This window comes from Amaranthus tricolor, chromosome 15 (genome assembly GCF_026212465.1).
Source record: "Amaranthus tricolor cultivar Red isolate AtriRed21 chromosome 15, ASM2621246v1, whole genome shotgun sequence".
In the NCBI taxonomy this organism is placed as follows: domain Eukaryota; kingdom Viridiplantae; phylum Streptophyta; class Magnoliopsida; order Caryophyllales; family Amaranthaceae; genus Amaranthus; species Amaranthus tricolor.
This window is the reverse complement of record NC_080061.1, coordinates 3,945,871-3,966,023: the sequence shown is the minus strand read 5'-3', so window position 1 is coordinate 3,966,023 and position 20,153 is coordinate 3,945,871. Positions and strand designations below refer to the sequence as shown.

The 20,153-nt window shown below is 34.9% G+C and overlaps 2 protein-coding genes and 1 non-coding gene across 4 annotated transcripts; 2 read left to right on the top strand and 1 right to left on the bottom strand.

The window, feature by feature from the left end:
• The first annotated feature begins 5,634 nt into the window (after positions 1–5,634).
• On the top strand, positions 5,635–14,782 carry LOC130800752 (serine/threonine-protein kinase BSK2-like). Of its 2 annotated transcripts, XM_057664361.1 has the most exons (12): positions 5,635–6,074; positions 6,364–6,593; positions 7,633–7,768; positions 7,986–8,119; positions 9,208–9,313; positions 9,450–9,535; positions 10,214–10,402; positions 10,511–10,669; positions 11,252–11,365; positions 11,458–11,778; positions 12,529–12,594; positions 14,248–14,782. In XM_057664361.1, exons 1-10 carry the CDS (start codon positions 5,990–5,992, stop codon positions 11,707–11,709), a joined length of 1,491 nt encoding a protein of 496 aa, XP_057520344.1. In that variant the 5' UTR covers positions 5,635–5,989; the 3' UTR covers positions 11,710–11,778; positions 12,529–12,594; positions 14,248–14,782. The 2 variants fall into 2 exon arrangements, with proteins under 2 accessions (XP_057520344.1, XP_057520345.1); XM_057664362.1 differs by lacking the exon at positions 12,529–12,594.
• A 510-nt stretch (positions 14,783–15,292) lies between these two features.
• TRNAC-GCA (transfer RNA cysteine (anticodon GCA)) lies at positions 15,293–15,364 on the bottom strand. Its single transcript has one exon. It is a non-coding gene; the product is annotated as a tRNA-Cys (tRNA).
• A 341-nt stretch (positions 15,365–15,705) lies between these two features.
• LOC130800751 (ent-kaurenoic acid oxidase 2-like) lies at positions 15,706–20,026 on the top strand. The gene is made up of 7 exons (XM_057664360.1): positions 15,706–16,005; positions 17,492–17,978; positions 18,648–18,911; positions 19,002–19,170; positions 19,287–19,393; positions 19,718–19,836; positions 19,930–20,026. The coding sequence occupies exons 1-7, from the start codon at positions 15,770–15,772 to the stop codon at positions 20,024–20,026; spliced, it is 1,479 nt and encodes a 492-aa protein (XP_057520343.1). The 5' UTR covers positions 15,706–15,769.
• Positions 20,027–20,153: the final 127 nt, after the last annotated feature.

Genomic DNA, 20,153 nt, shown 5'->3' with positions numbered 1-20,153 from the left:
CCGTTATTGCTTTAATCTTCTCAGGATCTACAGAAATTCCACCCTTAGACACCATATGACCTAGAAAAGAAATTTCCTCAAGCCAAAACTCACACTTACTAAACTTCCCATACAATTTCTCTTTTCTCAAAAGCTCTAGAATCATTCTCAAGTGTTCTTCATGTTCTTCCCTACTCCTTGAATATACCAAAATATCATCGATAAAAACAACCACAAATTTATCCAAATAAGGACGAAGATACCTCTGCATCAAATCCATAAATGCTGCAGGTGCATTTGTTAACCCAAATGGCATCACCAAAAACTCATAATGTCCATATCGGGTCCGAAATGCTGTTTTAGAAACATCCTCCTTCGCTATCCTCAATTGATGATATCCAGACCTTAAATCAATCTTCGAGAACACCTGAGCGCCTCTTAGCTGATCAAACAAATCATCTATCCTGGGCAAAGGGTAACGGTTCTTAATGGTGATCTTATTAATCTCCCTATAATCAATACACAATCTCATCGTTCCATCCTTCTTCTTCACAAACAGAACAGGGGCTCCCCAGGGTGACACACTAGGTCGGATAAAACCTTTCTCCAATAACTCATCTAATTGCTTTTTCAATTCGGCTAACTCAGCTGGAGAAAAACGGTACGGAGTCCTAGAGATAGGGGTAGCATCAGGAATTAGATCTATATGAAAGTCAACCTCTCTCCTTGGAGGTAAACCAGGTAGATCCTTAGGGAAAACATCAGGGTAATCACAAACAATTGGGGTTTCCTCAAGACTTAACTTGATTTTCTCCTCACTACTAGTAATAAAACACAAATATCCCTTATCTCTATGTTTAATCATCTCAATGACTTGAACTGCAGAAATGGTCTGAATAGGAAACACAAAATTCTTCCTAATCAAACATTCTCCACCTGGAGCCTTAACCCGAACGATCTTCTCTTCACACAAAATCTCCGCATGATGACGTCCCAACCAGTCCATCCCCAAAATAATATCATATGTACCCAACTCAAACACTATTAAATCGGCAGGTAGATGGTTGTCCGAAATCTTAAGAGGGAAATTAGGAAAGATACGGTCACATAGGAATGGTGAACCGTCAGGTAATAGAATTTGGAGATTAAATTTTTGAGGTTCAAGAGAGATAGAGGATTTATGAAGGAAAGAAGAAGAGATAAAAGATCGGTCAGCTCTTGAATCAAAAAGAATATGAGCCAAAGAGTCTCCTACGACAAAGTGACCAGAAATGACCTTACCCTCAAACGCCTGATGAAGATTGTCTACATGGTTGCTAATAGCGTGCAAACCGGCAGTCCTCCTAGCTGCAATACTCTGAACATTTTCTGAAGAACTAGGAGCTCCATAATTACCAGTACTACTAGCTCCCAACTGGATCCCTTCTCGGCAGTTAGTGGAAACATGACCCTCTCTTTTGCATTTGAAGCAGATGATCTTCCCAGTGCATGAACGACCTCGGTGATCCTTACCACATAAGCGACACTTCCAAACTGTGACTCTTGTTGAAGTTGTTGGTTGGAACGGCTTGCGATCCCAATTGGTTAGCCTCTTGTTCCTGTTGTTGTTGCCTCCACCAAATTTTCTTTTGTTGGTGTTGTCCTCCTTGTCAAGGATCCTCTCATACTCAAGCGCTCGATCGTAGAGATCTCGGAAGTCAGAATACTTCCCAATCCCCTTTTGGATCTTAAGATTAAGACCCTCGAAGAAGCGGGATGCACGAACACTTTCTTTGCTTACAATGTCAGAAGCAAATCGAGACAGCTCATTGAACTTACAACTGTACTCAATCACGATCATAAGACCCTGACGAAGATGTAAGAACTCATTCTCCTTTTTCCGTTGGAGTGATGGCGGATAGAATTGTTGACGAAGAGTCATAAGAAAGTCATCCCAAAAGGTATCAGTCATAGTGGCCTTGACAGAACGCCACCATAACTCTGCTGGACCAGATAGGTAGAAGGAAGCCAGCTTTACTTTTAGGTGCGCTGGACAATTAATGACCTCTAAAAGTTTCTCCATCTCTGCGAGCCAATTCTCGAAGCAAACCGGATCAGCTTCTCCGTTGTATTGCGGCGGACGATGATATGCCATATTCTTAAAGTATTTCCCATCGTCATTGGCCTCTTGAGCCTGATTCTCCATGAGGGTGATCAGTCGCTCATTTGTCCTTTCCATCCGAGCTAGTTGTGCTTCTAGCTCTCGAACTCTAGCTTCGTGATCAGATGAAGTTACGCCATTTCTTACCTAAAAAACATTTTTAAACATGTGATTGACTTTCACATTAACTTAATTAATCTGGCACGTAATTTTACACATAGTCACATAAGCACATAGAAAACAAATAGAATTTTTAGGAAGACTTGTTTTGAAAATCATTTGAAATTCTTTTCTTTTTTTCTTCTTTTTTTTTTTTTTAATTTATATATATATATATATATATATTTTTAGTCAGCTATCGAGCCTTTCACATGGAACTAAAATTCCAAGATTCGAGTAACTTTAGCTCTGATACCACGTGTAGCAGGAGCGGCACTCTCGATACATAATTAACACTAATAATTATACTTAAGATAAATAATGCGGAAGTGTAAAACGCCGAACTGCTAAAAACCATTTGAACTAAAATCGTTCAAAACATAAGTAAAAAAATATCTTACAACTGAGAAAATATAAAATAAGGTTTACTTAAATACGATAAATAAAAAAAACATAAGTACAATATAGTCATCAAGTAAAATCATTGAAGCTAAGTCCTCGATAGAATAATTAAAGTTGCGGCCTGGATCGAAACCTGAGCTAAATTTTCCTGCAAAATACTGTCATTCATAATACGGATGACAGCCGATTAAATCGGTCAGCGATAAAGCCGAGTATAATTTTCTCAACAAGCTTATGATGCAATAGTTAAATCATGCTTACAAAATAATCATCAAGCACAATATAGAAGGTTATTACTCATTATTGACCTTTACTAAGCCATTAAGCTACATTCTCAATACTTGCAGAAGTTCATTACTGCTACTAAATACTTGGTAACCTTAATGCTTATTTAATCAAGTTCAATTAAGCCTCATAGCTTTACCATCATAGCACATCACAAGATCACAACAATAATGACAATTGATATATATAAGGGTCTGGTTAGGTGAGGATCGTAGTCCTAAACCCTAACTGTGGTGGGAGTCGTCACTCCTCTCAATACTGTTATGCTCGAGACTTCACAGGATGGGTTTTTCTCGGACCCCCTGTCTGACACCGCATTTTACGTGTCGGCTAACACGGACGCCGGGATTTTACATGCCGGTCCATGGTTCGACATTACCTTACTATCAGAGTCATACAATCAATATCATGCAATATCAAACAAGACTCTAAACCGAAATAGTTTACATTCTTATAAGTCAAACTGGCACTAGTCAAAATTTTGACAATTCTACCCTTTTAATAGAAACAAATTACTAGTATCTAATAAATTAATATTAATTAAATAACAAATTTTCGTAGCTATACTAAGATTCCTGAGGCTAAACTATGTCATTTTTATGTCATAAATAATCATAAAAGTCAAGAGTAATATTAATAACGTATTTTATCAAATAATCAGTAAAATTAGTAAAACGGATCTATCATAACTAAAAAAAAAACATAATCCGACAAGTTATTAAATGTCCAAAATCTAAATGAAATGAGTTTTGGAGAAAAACAACGCTAAGCATTTTAACAAATTTGTTTGACTATTTTACCAATAAACCGATTAAAAATTTATCAAAACACCAAGATGATATGGAATCATTTTAAAGACATAAGTTTATTTAACTAGTAAAATTCATATATATCTATATTATCATATTAATCAAAAATTTCCATATATATGACTTTTTTTTTCGAGTGTCCCAAAAAATATTATTGTTTTGACGAAAATATCACTAAACTGGATATGACTTTAATATTACCATGTAAAGTTTAAATGACTAAAATAAAATCATGTTGATCATGCTTTTATATTATCAAGTAATCATAAATAAATATCACATAACGAGAGAGTTAAGAAATGTGTACCATTTTCCTCCAAAGGTGGTGTTAAACCAAGTAAGAGAATAATAATAAGAAAAAAAGAACTTAAAGAAATAAGCTCCAAAAGAGAAAGTGTTCAAGGCTCCAAGCTTCAAAGAAGTAGATCTTCAATTACCCAAAAGAAAATGATATCCAAGCTCCAAAAGATAATACTTGACTTTTCAAAAGTTGATGATTATTGGCTTAAGAAGTGATAAGATCAAGCTCCATCTTCATTTGATTCTTCAACAAATAAAAAGGGTATAAAATTAGTAAGATGTTAATGAAGTGAAGATATAAGAAAGAATGGTAGAAAGATTTGATGATGGGGTGCAAGTGATCTCATGGCTAAGGAGGGGTATTTATAATGGATTTTGGGCAACTTTTTAGTTCATAAGATTGTATGAAAAAGAAGGTTAACTTGTGTAAGTGATTTAGAGTGTGTAAGTGAACGTGTAAGAGTTGGAGTGTGTAAGTGGATGTGTAAGAGTTTGGAGTGTAGAAGAAGGTTAACTTGTGTAAGGAAATGGTGATAGCTTGTGTAAGTGATGAACATTATGGATTGATGTAGAAAGGATTTTGGTTCATCAAATTTTTGTTCTAGTTTATACTAGTGAAATGTTTTAGATTAATGGGAAAGTATGATTAAGGTTTGATTATGAAAATATGATAGTTTACTTAGAAAATTTTGGTTAAAACTATACTTAAAGTTAATAAGAAAAATATAGTTAATTTTTAGGTATAAAATAATTAAATCAAAGTTGTAAGGTTAAAATGATAAGTAGTAAAGTTAGTTTAAGGAAACGAAATTAAAACGTAACGTTTTAATAAAACCGTAAATATAATATTAAAATTTACTTTTCGTAGTATAAAATAATAAAATAATATTTTAGTGCTTATAAAGAAATTTAAGAATATATATATATTTTTAAGTTTAATATTTGGAAGAAATTACAAAATCGGAATAAGGTTTAGGAATTAAAGGTGATTTGAATTAGATTGCCAAAGGATTAGGAATTCGAAACAAAATTTCGGAATAATTAATCGGAAGATTAAGATTAAGATATTTGAGCCTGTTACATTGATCGCTCTTTTTGTCTCGTGGACTGAGTTTACGATACCATCCGACTTAAGAGTGACACTGGTAGGTATTACTTGTAAAACACCAATTAGGGACACATATGCTTTTTTATGAGATATTTGTGGGGAGTCCCCAAATTAGAGCATGAAGGAGGTTCGTCAATTCACCAAGATAGGAAGTAGATTTTGCAACTTGCCTCTGATCTCCTATCAAGATAGGATAGAGATTCTCCATCAGTCCATTCTCTTTAAAATTTTTAAAGTTCTGTACCCGATAAATGGATCTATTATCTATAATTTTTATTGTCTATTGACTTATAATGTTGTAAACTTGAATTTTTGTCTATTCCTATGAATCTTTCTACTCAACCGAATTTAGAGAAGATTAAAAAACTCTAATTGCTCTTTTGATGTAGCCTAATATTTTTTTTTATTTAGATATTATGCTTATTTAAGAAAAGCAATCCACCCGCTCATTTTGCCATTAGTCCTCACCTCATCTTGCTCCCCAATCATTTCATTCCTGAAGCACATGCTCTAACATGTGACCTTCTAGCTGTTCTCTTAACTCTCACGGTCTAACCTGTTCACCTTGTCAGTTTGTCTCAGTTGAATATAATTACTCCACTCAACTCCTCCATTTCACCCCACTTCTTGCTTTTTCTACTCTAATCTCTGCAATATTTACTTGCTCTTCTGTCTTACTACTTCACCTCTAAACTGCAATATTGAAAACCAACCCACCTTTTAATTTACAGTTTTAATGTCGATCCAACTCTTTTTTTAAGAATTCCTAGAAATTCTCATTCTTAATTGATAATGTGAAAGATAGATATGGGCTGCATACAGTCCAAAACGACACTTCTTCCTTCTCCAAAAGACGCCCCTCCTCTACCTGAAACAGACAAGCAAATCTCAGGTATTTCCCTTTATTCTTTGATTTCCCACTTTTATTTCACTGTTTATGTTTCTGGGTTTTGGTTTAACTTTGTTTTTGTTTGATTTTACTGTCAAAGATTAGTTCTTTCATTAAATTTCCTGCATTATTTCACCCTTGTTGTTCCAAAATTAGTTCTTTATTATTTATAGTATAGAGTTATGGATTTTGAACTGATTTCTCACTATTATTTAGTAATTTCTGTTTCTGGGTATGACTTTGATTTTTATTGTTTTTTTATTCTAATTGTGACAAATTGGGTATGAATCAGTTGGAGAAGTAGGAGAAGGGGATGATCAGCAGCAAAAAGTACCAGCATTTAAGGAGTATAGTTTGAGTGAACTTAGAAAAGCCACAAATGGGTTTAACCCCGATTGTATAGTTTCTGAAAGTGGGGAGAAAGCCCCAAATGTTGTGTATAGAGGAAGACTTGATACTAATAGAGTCATTGCTGTTAAACGTTTCTCTAAGCAATCTTGGCCTGATGCTCAGCAATTTCTGGTTTGATTTCTCATTTTTAATCATAATTGTTGAATTTTTTTGATGATTAATATGGTGCATTACAAATTTAAGGAGATTATAGATAGTGGATTATCATTGCTTTTTGTGGATTATGTAACATGTTGCATGGTATAATTAGGTGTGGATTGGTATTGCTATTTGGGGTTCTTCTGAAACCCCCTAAAAAAGGGCTAATGTGATATAATTGTTGAATTTATGCTAGATTTGTTGGTAGGGAGAGAGGATTTATGAGGTTACTAACTTAAAAGTGAGATAATGGAAAGTGTACAACTTTTTTCCTTTCTGGGTCTTGGTCTTTTTTTCTCTTGATTTTGTACCTTTTGTCTCTTTATAGTTGTATTTTTTTCTTTGGTTAAGGACTACCTTAAAATTTATTGACAATAATTGCTCACTTTTATGGAATGTATGGTTGCTTTTTCATCTTGAGTTGCCTTGCAAACCATTGGAAGTCTTTTTGATTTACCTAGCAAAATTTGTAAGTATGTTAGCTAGAGTAGTAATAGTTTTAGAGGCCTTTGATTGACTTATTGCTTCTTTATATAGGATGTCATTTAATTTGCTTGTACCAATTGCTATAAATTTACTTTTTGTTAAGTTATTCATTTGTTTGTTGCTAAAGCCTTCTATTCACGAGAGGGTGGTTGGAGGGTGGGGACGGTGGATTAGTCGTGAATCATGTTATGCACTGCATGCAATTGACAACATTGCTAAATGTAGTTTTCAGTAGCCTTATGATTCTAGTAAATTCTTTTTCTTTTGCGCTGGAGGGTCTAGGGGTTCTCAAATACTTGAACTTTATGTGACGGATGCAATTGCTAAGTATTACTTCAACATATTTTACTCCTCAATTTGATCCCTAGAGATGTAATCATCCATAGAGATGTATTCTTTGATTTGGACCCTTTTAGAATTCTCACTTCATAATGTAAAATAAAAAGTTCATGCAAATCTTTTTTTTTTGTTTTTTTGTTTTTTTTTTTTGTTGTTGCCCTGAATTACCAAAGTGTTTATATTATAGGAAGAAGCAGCTGGTGTGGGGAAGGTTAGACATAAAAGATTGGCGAATCTCATTGGATGCTGTGCCGAGGGGGATGAGAGATTGTTGGTAGCCGAGTTCATGAACCATGACACCCTATCCAAGCATCTTTTCCATTGTATGGTTCAATCCTTCAGCTATCTTGCTCTTGGCTATGTAGTTTCTATGCCTGCTTTATTTTGGTTGGCATATACCTTATGTTGAAATTCAGAATTGCACAGCTGTAATTGCATGCGTAAAGATGTACATAAGAAGGTTGTATGCTTTTGATATTTTTTGTTCTATTGTTCATGAAAACTCATGGAATTTGTTATTTTATTTTTTTAATTTTGTAGATGATAAACAACCTCTTCCATGGGAAATGCGTGTGCGAGTGGCCTATTATGTTGCATTGGCTCTAGAGCATTGTAATGCAGAAAACCGTAAAATTTATCATGATTTAAATGCATATAGAGTGCTTTTTGATGAGGTTTGATCTTCTCTCATTTGTCAATTACTCTAATTTTGTTTTGTAAGCACTATGTTCATATCAAATATATGAATTGGGTTGTAATTACGGGTTCAAGTGTACTGAATTACATTAAAGTTTTCTACTAGACTACTTAGGAATGCCATTGGCAGGGGTATCAAATGAAAAATAAGCAAAGGTCATTTTGTTCACCCAAAAATAACCAAAGAACAGTGGGGGGGTGGGGGGTGGGGTGGGGTGTTCAGGATAAGAAAGCGTCCAACTGTTGACATCTGTCGGACGTTGTTGGCTTCTAAAACATGTGTCATTGTCCTGGCTTTGAGCGGTTGATTTAATCCAAAAAGTTATCACTGTCATGCACTTCATAATTATGTGAGATTACATATGACATTTACTATCAAGGGTTAATTAGAATCAATTAATTTGTACTATAAAAGTAATGTTGCATATACTCAACTCCACAAATTTTGTCCAGATGGGAGCCATATAATGACATTGGGTTGAGATAATGAAATGTTATGTTGATATCAAATAAACTTATGAGATGCCTTTAGCCGTGATGTTGAAGTGAATGGATGCTCATTTCTAGCGTGAAAGCGTCTTTTGGTAGTAATTCTTGTCGTTCTTATGATAATTAATATGAAATTTGTGGCGCTCTAAACAAATTTTAGCTTAGTTATATAAAAGAGTGCTGTAAATGTTGTATACATACTGATGGCACAAAGTGTTTTTTTGAGGATCTATGGCTTTTAGGACGTCCAAGATCAAATACTAAAGAGTTCGTTGCTTCTGTATTAGTCTATGTTTCAAGAATTTGGGTTTTTCTTTTTATCCGAGGGCAATATTTTTCCTTTACCTTTTGATTGAATCACTAGGTTGTTGAAGTATTTAACTTTAGATTTTCTTACTCATAACCTCCTGTTTAAAGCGTGGTGTTACCGAAATTTAGATAGCTCATAGTTGAGTTGCCTACTCAGTGAATCTTCCCTTCGTGTTCGTTGCTCTTGTAGGCTGTTCAAAGTAAGCAGTTAATCGAACAGTAGTCTTAATGGTTATCTAAGCTTAATATAACAGACTCATGTTTTCAGGATGGTGATCCTTGTTTATCCACTTTCGGTCTGATGAAGAACAGTAGAGATGGTAAAAGCTATAGCACAAATTTGGCCTACACACCACCAGAGTTCATGCGGACAGGTTCTTACCGCATCTGATTACTTTTGTGCATATTGATTGCAATTTTGTTTTTTACGCCCTTCATGTATGTTGGAAATTGGAATCTAGCATTTATTGAAATTCTAGTTGCTGAAATTTCCTTGCCAAATCTTTGCAGGAAGGGTGATCCCGGAAAGCGTCATATACAGTTATGGAACCATTCTACTCGACCTTTTAAGTGGGAAGCATATACCTCCTAGTCATGTATGTAATATGTGTGACCTTTTTTTTCTGTGTTTGGTTTATGCTTTTCTTGCCTCAAGTTTTTCAAATATTTGCTGCATAATATATAAGTCACTTGTAATATCATGATCATGGGATAGAAATATATTTACGATCACACCGGGTTTCAATTGACCTAGTCCGAACTGCTCAGTGTTTCAATGGGGTGCTTTCATCCCACTAGTTCATGAACAAATTCTATTACCTATACAGCCCGTTTGGTTAACAGTACTAATTAGTGGTAATGGAAATGATTTATAGTGTAAATATTGATGATATAAAATTAAAATTTGTTCTCAATTTTCCATTATCACCTAATACCACATGTTCAAATGGTAATGCATTGGAATTAATTTTGTGAAGAAAATGATATTGTTGAAGGAGGATAAGCATGTCCATCTAATTTGTCAAGAGATATTTTTACCAAAATTACACTAACTTTCCATTACCATTCCCACCTTTTAGTACCGATTACCAAACGGGCCGTTGGTATTTTGGTTTTGGTCATTAATGTATGGGTTTCTCCAACTGCACAAAAGCAGTCTAGTTTGGGCAGAATGTTTACTGGATCGTTATCTTTCAATATTGTTTGTTTCTCGATATTTTCTTGTATTGTTTGAATTGTTGCTGGAATATGCTGATTATACGGTTATTTTTCAGGCATTGGATATAATTAGGGGAAAGAGCGCGTTGGTATTAATGGATTCTTCACTGGAAGGGCAGTACGAAAATGATGCTGCTGCTACAATGATTGAATTAGCGTCAAAATGCCTTCAGTATGAATCGAGGGATCGACCTGACATCAAATTCCTTCTTGAAGCTGTAGATCCCCTACAAAAACAAAAAGAGGTATACTTTATTTCTGGGGTTATTCATGAGCTGTAACTGTAATCTTAATAGTTTTTTTAACATTAAACTAGTCATTTATTCGGTTTTCATGGGAACAATTTATTTTAGGTTGTATCCCATATTCTGATGGGGCTGACCAAAACAGCGGTAGTTGTTCCAATAATGCTCTCTCCCCTTGGAAAGGCTTGTGAAAGGATGGACCTCACAGCTGTGCATGATATATTGCTTAAAACTGGGTATAAAGATGAGGAGGGTGCTGATAATGAGGTACATCTGACCTTTCCTCGCTTATTGATCGTGATCATACAAGTTAAACAATTTGGGAAGATAAGAGTTGTTTTTGCGTTGAGCATGATTAGCACTTTGAATAGCTCTCTTCAGAAAACCTCGTATTAATTCTTGTCTGTGGCTCTGTATCGCGTAATTATGCTCCCCAGCGTTTCTAAAAGTACACACTTTGATTAGATTCCACAAAACAAACGTTCTTGCTTGAGCTATGTTTCAGTGAGAACATGGCCGCATCGCGCATTGGTTGCATTGTAAAGATGTTGAAAAAGATGGAATTGATATTTCATGCATTGTTAACGTTTTAAAAATTGCGCTTGGGGCCGTTTCAAGGGATATCTCATGTTTTAGGCCAAATTTGGTGTTACGATAACCATATCACTCTTGTTACCGCAAAAGCAACCGTTAAGGTTTTTGCTTAAGTAAGGCCCACAGGCCACATCCATCCATATTCCATGTCTCTTGACTATTCCCTCCGAAAATGTTTTATCTTCGTTCTTAATTTTGCTGATATCGTACACCTAGCTCTCTTTATGCTGCTTCTCATAGTTACCCTTTATGCAGCTCTCATTCCAAGAATGGACGCAACAAGTTCAAGACATGTTGAATACAAAGAAATTCGGAGACATTGCATTTAGAGATAAGGATTTCAAGAATGCTGTGGACTACTATTCAAAGGTTTTTGCCATTTTCTGCAAACATTCTGCTTGTAAAACATGTCAAATTTTCACGCTCCCATAACTCATACTCGTTTTTCTTAAACAAAACAGTTAGTGGTTATGATGTCCGCTCCTTCAGCAACAGTATTTGCAAGGAGAGCTCTGTGTTACATGATGATCGAGCAACCCGAGCTTGCCCTTAGAGATGCCATGCAGGCACAGGTTTGCATACCAGAGTGGCCAACGGCCTTTTATTTGCAGGCCCTTGCGCTGTCCAAGCTAGGGATGGAAGCCGATGCACAAGATATGCTGCACGATGGTGCTGCCTTTGAAGCCAAAAGGCAAAATAGCCGGCGAGGCTGAAATTCTTTGTTAGCTATTCCTGTAACATTGCTGTAGAGTTCGGGTATATGAGGAGGTTAAATTATGAAGGTAGTAAAGATTGAGCATTTCTTGGATTCTTTTATCTCCTAATGCTTGTGATAGTTTGAATCTTAAAGATATCGTAATGAGGGAAAGTATGTTTAGCAACATTTCGAAGCCATTTGTCGAAATGGTTGTGTCGTTAATGAATTTGCATCTCGCGTTCATCATCATCATCAGTTTAGCTAGCAGACATCCACGATTCATATCCACCTGATCTAATTTTTCATTACGAAATACAATGCAAGCATTACTTCTAATAAATGGGATATAAATGCCATTTTGTCACACTAAAGAATAAATCTTATATCGAATAAAAAGTTGCAAATTGGGCTAAGGTCTTCATTTAGGTTATTAGTCATATTTGGAAACAGATATTTAAATAAAATTATTTTGGGTAATTATTTGATGGTCAATATAATTTCACTTTTTATAGCCAAGTCTATTTCAGTTCCATTCATATATTTTCAACTCCATAAAATTTTGATTCAATTATACACCTCTAATTAAATATCCTTCAAAAAAAAAAGCGAATTTAAGCTTTATTTTTAGGTTTAAGAGTAAATAATAAAATAACAAATTAGGTTTAGGATTCAGCCAATGGAAACGGAGAATTGTTGCGATAATTCCCATACCGTGTGGCCAGGCCCCACAACGCCAAAAAGTAAGAAAGTGGGGTTTCTGGAAATTTCTAATCAATAAAGACAGCCGTAAGAATAGTCAACACAACCAATTCATTTTATCTTCATCTTTTTTCAGCATCAAATATCTCCTAATTACCGTCAATTCACGTCAATTCTGCTTCTATTCAATTTCTTTCTAAAGGTGCGCAAACTTATCGTTTTCCCTTGAGAATTTCTTGTTTGATATCTTATTATTTGTGAATCAGTTTCATCTTTCATGTTTGGATTAGATGTTAATTTATTTAATATGAGGTTTCTGGGTTTTCAGAATCGATTTCATGGATGGACAAAAAGCTAGTCAAATCGATGGTTTTACAATTTTTTTTGTTGATTATGATTATGTTAACAATTAGAAGTTTTGAGCAGCTCTATCTTTTTGGGATTCACTGTTTATTTCTTTTGGTGTGTGAATAAATATCTATAATATAGAAGTGTTGTTGTTTTCACATGTTTTGTGTGGGGGTAATTCTATTTTGTATGTTTTGAGGGGATTTTTTTTGGGTTTTGTAGACTTGTAGTATAGTACATGGGTCCTTTTCTCTCCAAAAAGTTCGCCTAATTTCAGTAATTTGTTAATTTTTCGAAGATCAATTTCAAATAAACATTGTTTACCGTTAAATTCAGCTGTACTTAGTATTTACTGTGTTGCGGATTGGAAGATTGATGATTACTCCTGTATTCCTGGAATGATGTTTTATATTCCTAGGTGTATTATGGTCAATTTTAGTTAAAATCGAATCAAAGTTGCTCTTAAATAGGATGGTTTTTGTCTACTTTCATGGGTAGTAATCCAGTATGAGGGATTTTTTTTTGTCTCCTTGATTGGTTTGTTGAGTTTTTTAGAGGAGGTTGTTCTAGGAAGATGGGGGTAGTTGAGATATCTATTGGATGAGTAGTATAGTCTGAGAGAATAAAATATTAAATGAAGACATGAAAGAATTTTAGGATCACATATTTTGATCATTGAGAGAAATTTGTTTATACTGGTTTGGTCATTGGTAAAGATGATTGAAAAATGCTCAAGTTAGAAAGTCAGCTTTGAATTTCAAGGAGCTTTGATTGCAGGGTTGAATATTTGTCAGCAATTGTACTTACCTCTGGTTGCATTTCTGTGGTTCTGTGGGTATTAGTGCTTTGAACTAGATTTTGGATCAGTTTGGTGTTTGAGGTTGTATATGCTGGATTTCCATCTAAGTGTACTTGCAAATTAGCTCAACTGAACCTCAAGTTTGTCTCGAGCATAAATTCTAGCTTGAAACAGGTTTGATAGCTTGTAGATGTTTAAGGTATTACCCGTTCCGCTACCCGCTCAAGCCCACTCATGAACAACTCTAATTTGAAAAGTGATTGTTCTATATTTCTAGTAGATCGAGAGAAATCAAACTTGCTCAACAGCTTATGTTTTTTGAAGCTGATTAGCTGAGGTTATTTATTATGAGGGTACTTTGATCGACTATTTTAAGCGTTAAATTTGGAGGACTCTGTCGAAACTCGAGCTCTTAAAGCTTTGTTTGCACAAATTCTTCTCATACATGTTATTCGTGCTGATCTGTGGCTGTTGTGCTCCAACATTTTTGTGAGAAATTTGTTTTATACGTTAGTCATTGTATCTATTATCTGGAATAAGCCTCTATATGTTACCTCTCGACACTGAAGGTGTGATCCATCCCCGTCTGCGATGATGCCCCTTTGTTGTAGCAGAATTTTTTTGGGTGCGCGTGATGTTTGTAAAGTTTAAGTTTCTGTTTTGAGTGGTTAATCTCATTGTGCTCTTTGCATGTTCGGTTTTGTTCAGTAATCGAAACAAATAGTTTATGGCTGAAGACCTTTCACCTAGTGGGGAGCTTTCTTTGGATCGTGCAAGGGAACTGCTGATTGGAATCTCCGAGTCTCAACCAGAAAATCTTATCGATTCCCAATCTGGGGAGGAACCTACAAATGTTCATGACAACGCTACAGTGACAAGTCCTGATAAAGCCGAAGAGTTTAGATCAAAACTCATATCAATCTCATGCGTACCGTCACCTGAAACGATCCCTCTACCTGCAAATGGGCATATGTGAAAGAATGTGATGCCCTTTGTATTATAGTTTTTTTAAAAGATGGTCTTTTTTGTTTAATGTCTACCAACTATTGTAGCAAACTTGGAACAAGTCTTGAAATGATAATTTTCAAGACATGTAACTTTTGTGAATTTGTGATGATATGATAAACGTGTTATCGAAACCATGTTTCGGTTTGCTTATTCATGTTTCTCGTATGTAAATGTTCTGCCTGTAAACTTTCTTCTGATGTAGTTTTATCGGAATTTGAAAATGTTGTGGTCGCCTTGCGTCTCTTGTACCATCCTACCATGTAAACAAATAAACTTTGATTAATTTACTTGAAAATTTCACCATCTTGGGCTTGTTTCAATTGTAGAATAGCAAATTTAAGCACTTCTATATCCTAACATTTTATATTGCAATAATTTTGAGCCCTGCATTTTGCATTCTTTAATTAACTAGTCTTTTGAATGTCACTCATACTTTTTTAAAAAAAATTTATATTGCCATATTTTTTATTAGGACAATGGCGTTACATTTTTTTAACTCGTATTTCTTATTTTCTTTCTTATTCATTCATCAACTAAAATAACTCTATCCCTTGTAAATTTTAGGGAAAGATAGTAACTCTCAATTTACGACTTGAAAAAACAAATCAATCTATTTTCTCAATATTTTCATGAGCTTAAACAATGGAGTAATCAACATCTTTGTCCTTTTTTCCTAAAATAAATGCATTCATAATTTAGTATAGGGCGAAAGAAGCGTGGGCAAAAATGTAGGTAACAAAAACCTAGGGCCCAACCGGGTTCGAACCGGTGACCTATTGATCTGCAGTCAATTGCTCTACCACTGAGCTATGAACCCAATTTGATAATGACATAATATGATATTTATTTAAACAAAATAGTAGGAATCTTCGGTTATTTTGTTTTTTGACCAAATCATTCAAAGTATTTCAAACACAATATTTGAAAATCTGTTATGTGATAGTCATGATCTAATCAAGCTAATCAAAGAATAATATGAAGAAATTAGTATCATATTATCAAAAAAAACCTGACGTTATATCAGCATTTAAAAGATTCATCTATAAATCATAAAGTATCAGATTTTATACACCAAATCATGCTCATATATTTGGCACAGGATTTCTGATACTTACAATTCCATTTCTGCTAACTATAAATACAGGCTGCATATTTGAACTAAAATGAATCATCCTACAAGAAGTCGAAGTTGAAAACGAATCATATCTACTTGAATTGGGAAATGGAGATAAGAAGCTCAATTTGGTTGATATTCAGTGTTGTTTTGGGAGGTTTAGTAGCTGTTTATGGGTTTCTAAAAACAGTAAATGAGTGGTTTTATGTAAGGAGGTTGGGTAAGAAGAGGCATTTGCTTCCTCCTGGTGATATGGGATGGCCTTTCATGGGCACTCAATTATCTTTCCTTAAAGCCTTCAAATCTAAAAATCCTGATTCTTTCATTTCCAACTTTGCTGCAAGGTTTGTTTCTCTTTACCTCCTAGTATTCTTGCACTGATCCTAATGATTGTCGCCCCAAAATATGTTATGTACTCTAACAGCTTTATTATAGTAAGGTTTTTACTTTCGGTAAAAGCTTTCGCTTCATATGTATACATATGCTAGAAATTGAGTTGGTTTTTTAACGTGGTATAGAGCCAACATGACAAAAGTTTATTGTTTAAATCTTATCCACCCCTCATTTAAAATAAAGTAAGAAGAGGCATGACTGCATCTAAAATAGAGCTGTTTAAAAGTAACCCGACCCGAAATTTCGATCCGAAATCGAAAGTAAACTGATCCGAAAATGTGTTCCTTTTTTAGGTTTATCGAACCGACATTATCTGACCCGAAGCTATACCCGAACCGGTTGACAACCAAAAATGGGAAAACTGAACCCGAGCTGTAACCGATTTTTCTAACCGACACATAACCGTTAACCGAGATTACCCGAACCTAATAGTGACCGACCCGATTCATGCTCGAGACCAAACTCGATCCGGCTAAAACTGACTTAACTCAAACGAAATTTAGATCAAACTACTGTAAACCTGAACCAATTTTTTACATAGAAGTATGATCGACTCATATTCAATTTTCTTATTAGTTATTTTAATAAAATAAATTTATAAATACATGGTTTCATATATTTAGAGTTAATAATCAATGGTCAATGTTTATTTAATTACTTTTAATCGAATTAGATGAAAATTGATAGATTTTTATAATTTTAATTTCTAGTCAAACAAGTAAAAGTAATAATGTAATAATTATCACTAATTGATTTGCATTTTCACAATTTTGCTTTAAGTAAAAGAATCTTATCATGAATTAAAAAATGACTAACTTAATCTGATACTAACTCGATCAATAGTAATTAGTTTTTCGCAATTCGTAGCCGAATTCTAGTTGAAAAATACCTGAATCCGATTTGTACCCGGTAAAACCAAACCAATTATTAACAGATGGCAACCCGAGATCGATTGAAACTCGACGCGAACTTCAACCGATAACGAACTGATGCTAACTGGATAGCTCGAATAACCGATCTTCGACCGAACCGTGACCAACCGACGCGACCCGAGTGTGACCCGTCGCAACACGCATCCGAAATACAATCAAATCGAATGACACCCGTCCGAAACCTACCCGGTCACCTGAATGAACACCTTTAACTGCATCTACACTTAACATCATATCAAAGAATATTGTCACATAATTCAGTAATCTCCTTGCAAATCGCAAATCAAAATATGCGAATTATGGTCAATTTTGGTATATTTTAGAGTCATTTTAAACAAATCGAAAATTCAAAACAGCGAATTAACTAGCGAATTACATTGGACTAATTAAGAGAGTAATCAAACATAAGTTTCTACCCTTCAATATATTCTTCTATTTCCTAATAACTTTTAAAACTCTATAATATGTACTTGTTAATCATCATTATTTGAATTGAAAATCACAGATTTGGAACAAAAGGAATATACAAAGCAATGATGTTTGGAAAACCATGTGTTATTGTCACAACACCAGAATCCTGCAAGAGAGTTTTATCAGATGACACAACATTTGGACCTGGATTTCCTGAATCCATCACAAAACTAATGGGCAAAAAAGCATTTCATGGCATATCATCGGAAGAACACAAGCGCCTTAGAAGGCTAACCACGGCTGCCTTAAGTGGCCAAGAGGCCTTGTCCATTTACATTAGTCACATCGAACAAATTGTGACCACATCACTCGAAGAATGGGCAAGCATGTCGCGACCTATTGAGTTCTTAACAGAGATGAGGAAGATTGCTTTCAAGGTAATCATGTATGTAATGGTGGGTGAAACAAGTACCGATCAATCTATCATGGAGGCTCTAGAAAAGGAGTATACTACTTTGAATCATGGGTTAAAATCCATGGCTATCGACTTCCCTGGCTTCGCTTACCACAGTGCTCTAAAGGTTAGTTAGCAATAAATAGCAATATTGGTGTTCAACGGGACGGGTCGACCCAACGGGTCAAGGGTTGGGTTACATTTTAATGTGTTATTAGTGGGTCGGGTTAATAACGGGCCTTGATGTAAAAGGTCGGGCCGGACCGGGTCGAATAATTATAGGAACACTAATTCTTGATTGAGGTCGTCTCATCGTGAGACTTCAATTGGGTAAGTCCAAACTGTTTAAAAATTAATAACAACTTCATATACATGTTGAAATTCAATTTTTTATTGTTTTTTTTTTGCTTGTTTTTTTTTTTTTTACTAATGAGCTGTTTGTATGGGCTCGTCTCATGGCGAGGCGGTTTCATACAAGACTTGTTATAGGAATTGGTTTTTTTAAATATTTTTATATGATGTTATTACGTACATAAGTGGGCCGACTCAATGGGCCATAAAGTAGAATAAAACAACTATTTTTTTCAAAAAACAGGTCAAAGTTGATCGGATTTAAACGAATTTTGACCGACACCGGCCCGTTTGACATTTGAGATAACCCGTCCAATCCGACCCATTTAAATTTTGACCGCCCTAACCGAGCTCGTTGAACACCTCTAGTTAGCAACTACTCAACAATTACTTATCAGAAATTTCAGTAAATTTTGCTCAAAACCTCTGTTTTGTGGTGAATTAGGCTAGGAAGAACTTGCAGAAGATATTTCAGAGTGTTGTAGACAAAAGAAGGCTAGAAAAAACGGCAAGTAAGAAAGAAGAAAAGACGGATATGTTGGATATGTTAATGGGAACCGAAGATGAAAATGGCGGTAAACTAAGTGATGAAGAGATTGTTGATTTGATCATCATGTTTCTAAATGCCGGGCATGAATCTTCTGGTCATGCAGCTATGTGGGCTGTTGTGCTTTTACAAGATCATCCTGAGATCTTCCAGAAAGCTAAGGTTAGATTGCTTATTAATACACAAATGAGTTAAAATTTGATAAAAATCAAGCTTAGTTTGATTATTGTGATTTTACCTTGATTATACTAGGAAGAACAAGAACAAATTGTGAATAAGAGATTGCCTAATCAGAAGGGGCTAACATTGAAAGAAACCAGACAAATGGAATATCTATCCAAGGTGATTGATGAGACGCTACGAGTGGTGAATATCTCATTTACATTATTCCGCGAGGCGACCAAAGATGTTAACATCAACGGTTAGTGTTTCTATTAACACTCGTACATATCAGAAAGAGTTGTTTATGGGCGGGTTGCCTGTTAAGCGGAGTACTTTATAGCTGATAAGTAATTATTTCTCTGGTGTTTGTTGAAGGTTATATTGTACCTAAAGGATGGAGGATATTGACCTGGCTTAGAAGTGCACACCTTGATTCAGAGAAGTACCTCAATCCAAAACAGTTTGACCCTTCCAGATGGGATGTAAGCTGCATATACTAACACCTATATCAGGACTAGGGGTGTTCTATGGGCCGAGTACTGGCTGGGTCTGGCCGGGCTTAAGCAAGGCCAGTCTGGATAAGGGCACTTTAAACTTAATATGGCTTTATCTAGGCCAGACATTTCAGGCCCGACATAGCCCGACCAGGTTTTTACTACTAAAAATTATTATAATCCTCATTGATCAATTTAAAATAAATTAAAATATCATTTATAATTGTTAAATTGTAAAAACGTTTCTTATTTATAATAAATTTGTGTTATGGGAGTACTAATACATGAACTAAGAGTGCACATTATTTGCAGGATCCTAAAACAAGAGTGAATTTCATACCTTTCGGAGCAGGAAGTAGGCTGTGTCCTGGTCGAGATTTAGCTAGGCTCGAAGTTTATACTTTTCTTCACTACTTCCTACTCAACTACAAGTACGCTTTCGTTTGAGTTTTTGTTAGTCCATGTTTTGAACATTTAAGTTCAGAAAGATTGGAAAATTTATGTGAAATTTACTTGTTGTGCAGGTTAGAAAGAGTTAATTCAGAGTGTCCTATCAGATACTTGCCAATTTCAAGGCCTGTTGATAATTGTCTAGCCAGAATTATAAGATCAGAGCCATAAAATTAAGTAATTCATAACTCATAAGTAGTTTCTAATGTATAAATTCTTAATAATTAATGAAGTGTTTTGCTTTTGATCATGAGATTGTACTGTAAAAATATAAATAAAGAAAACAATGTTGTTGAAC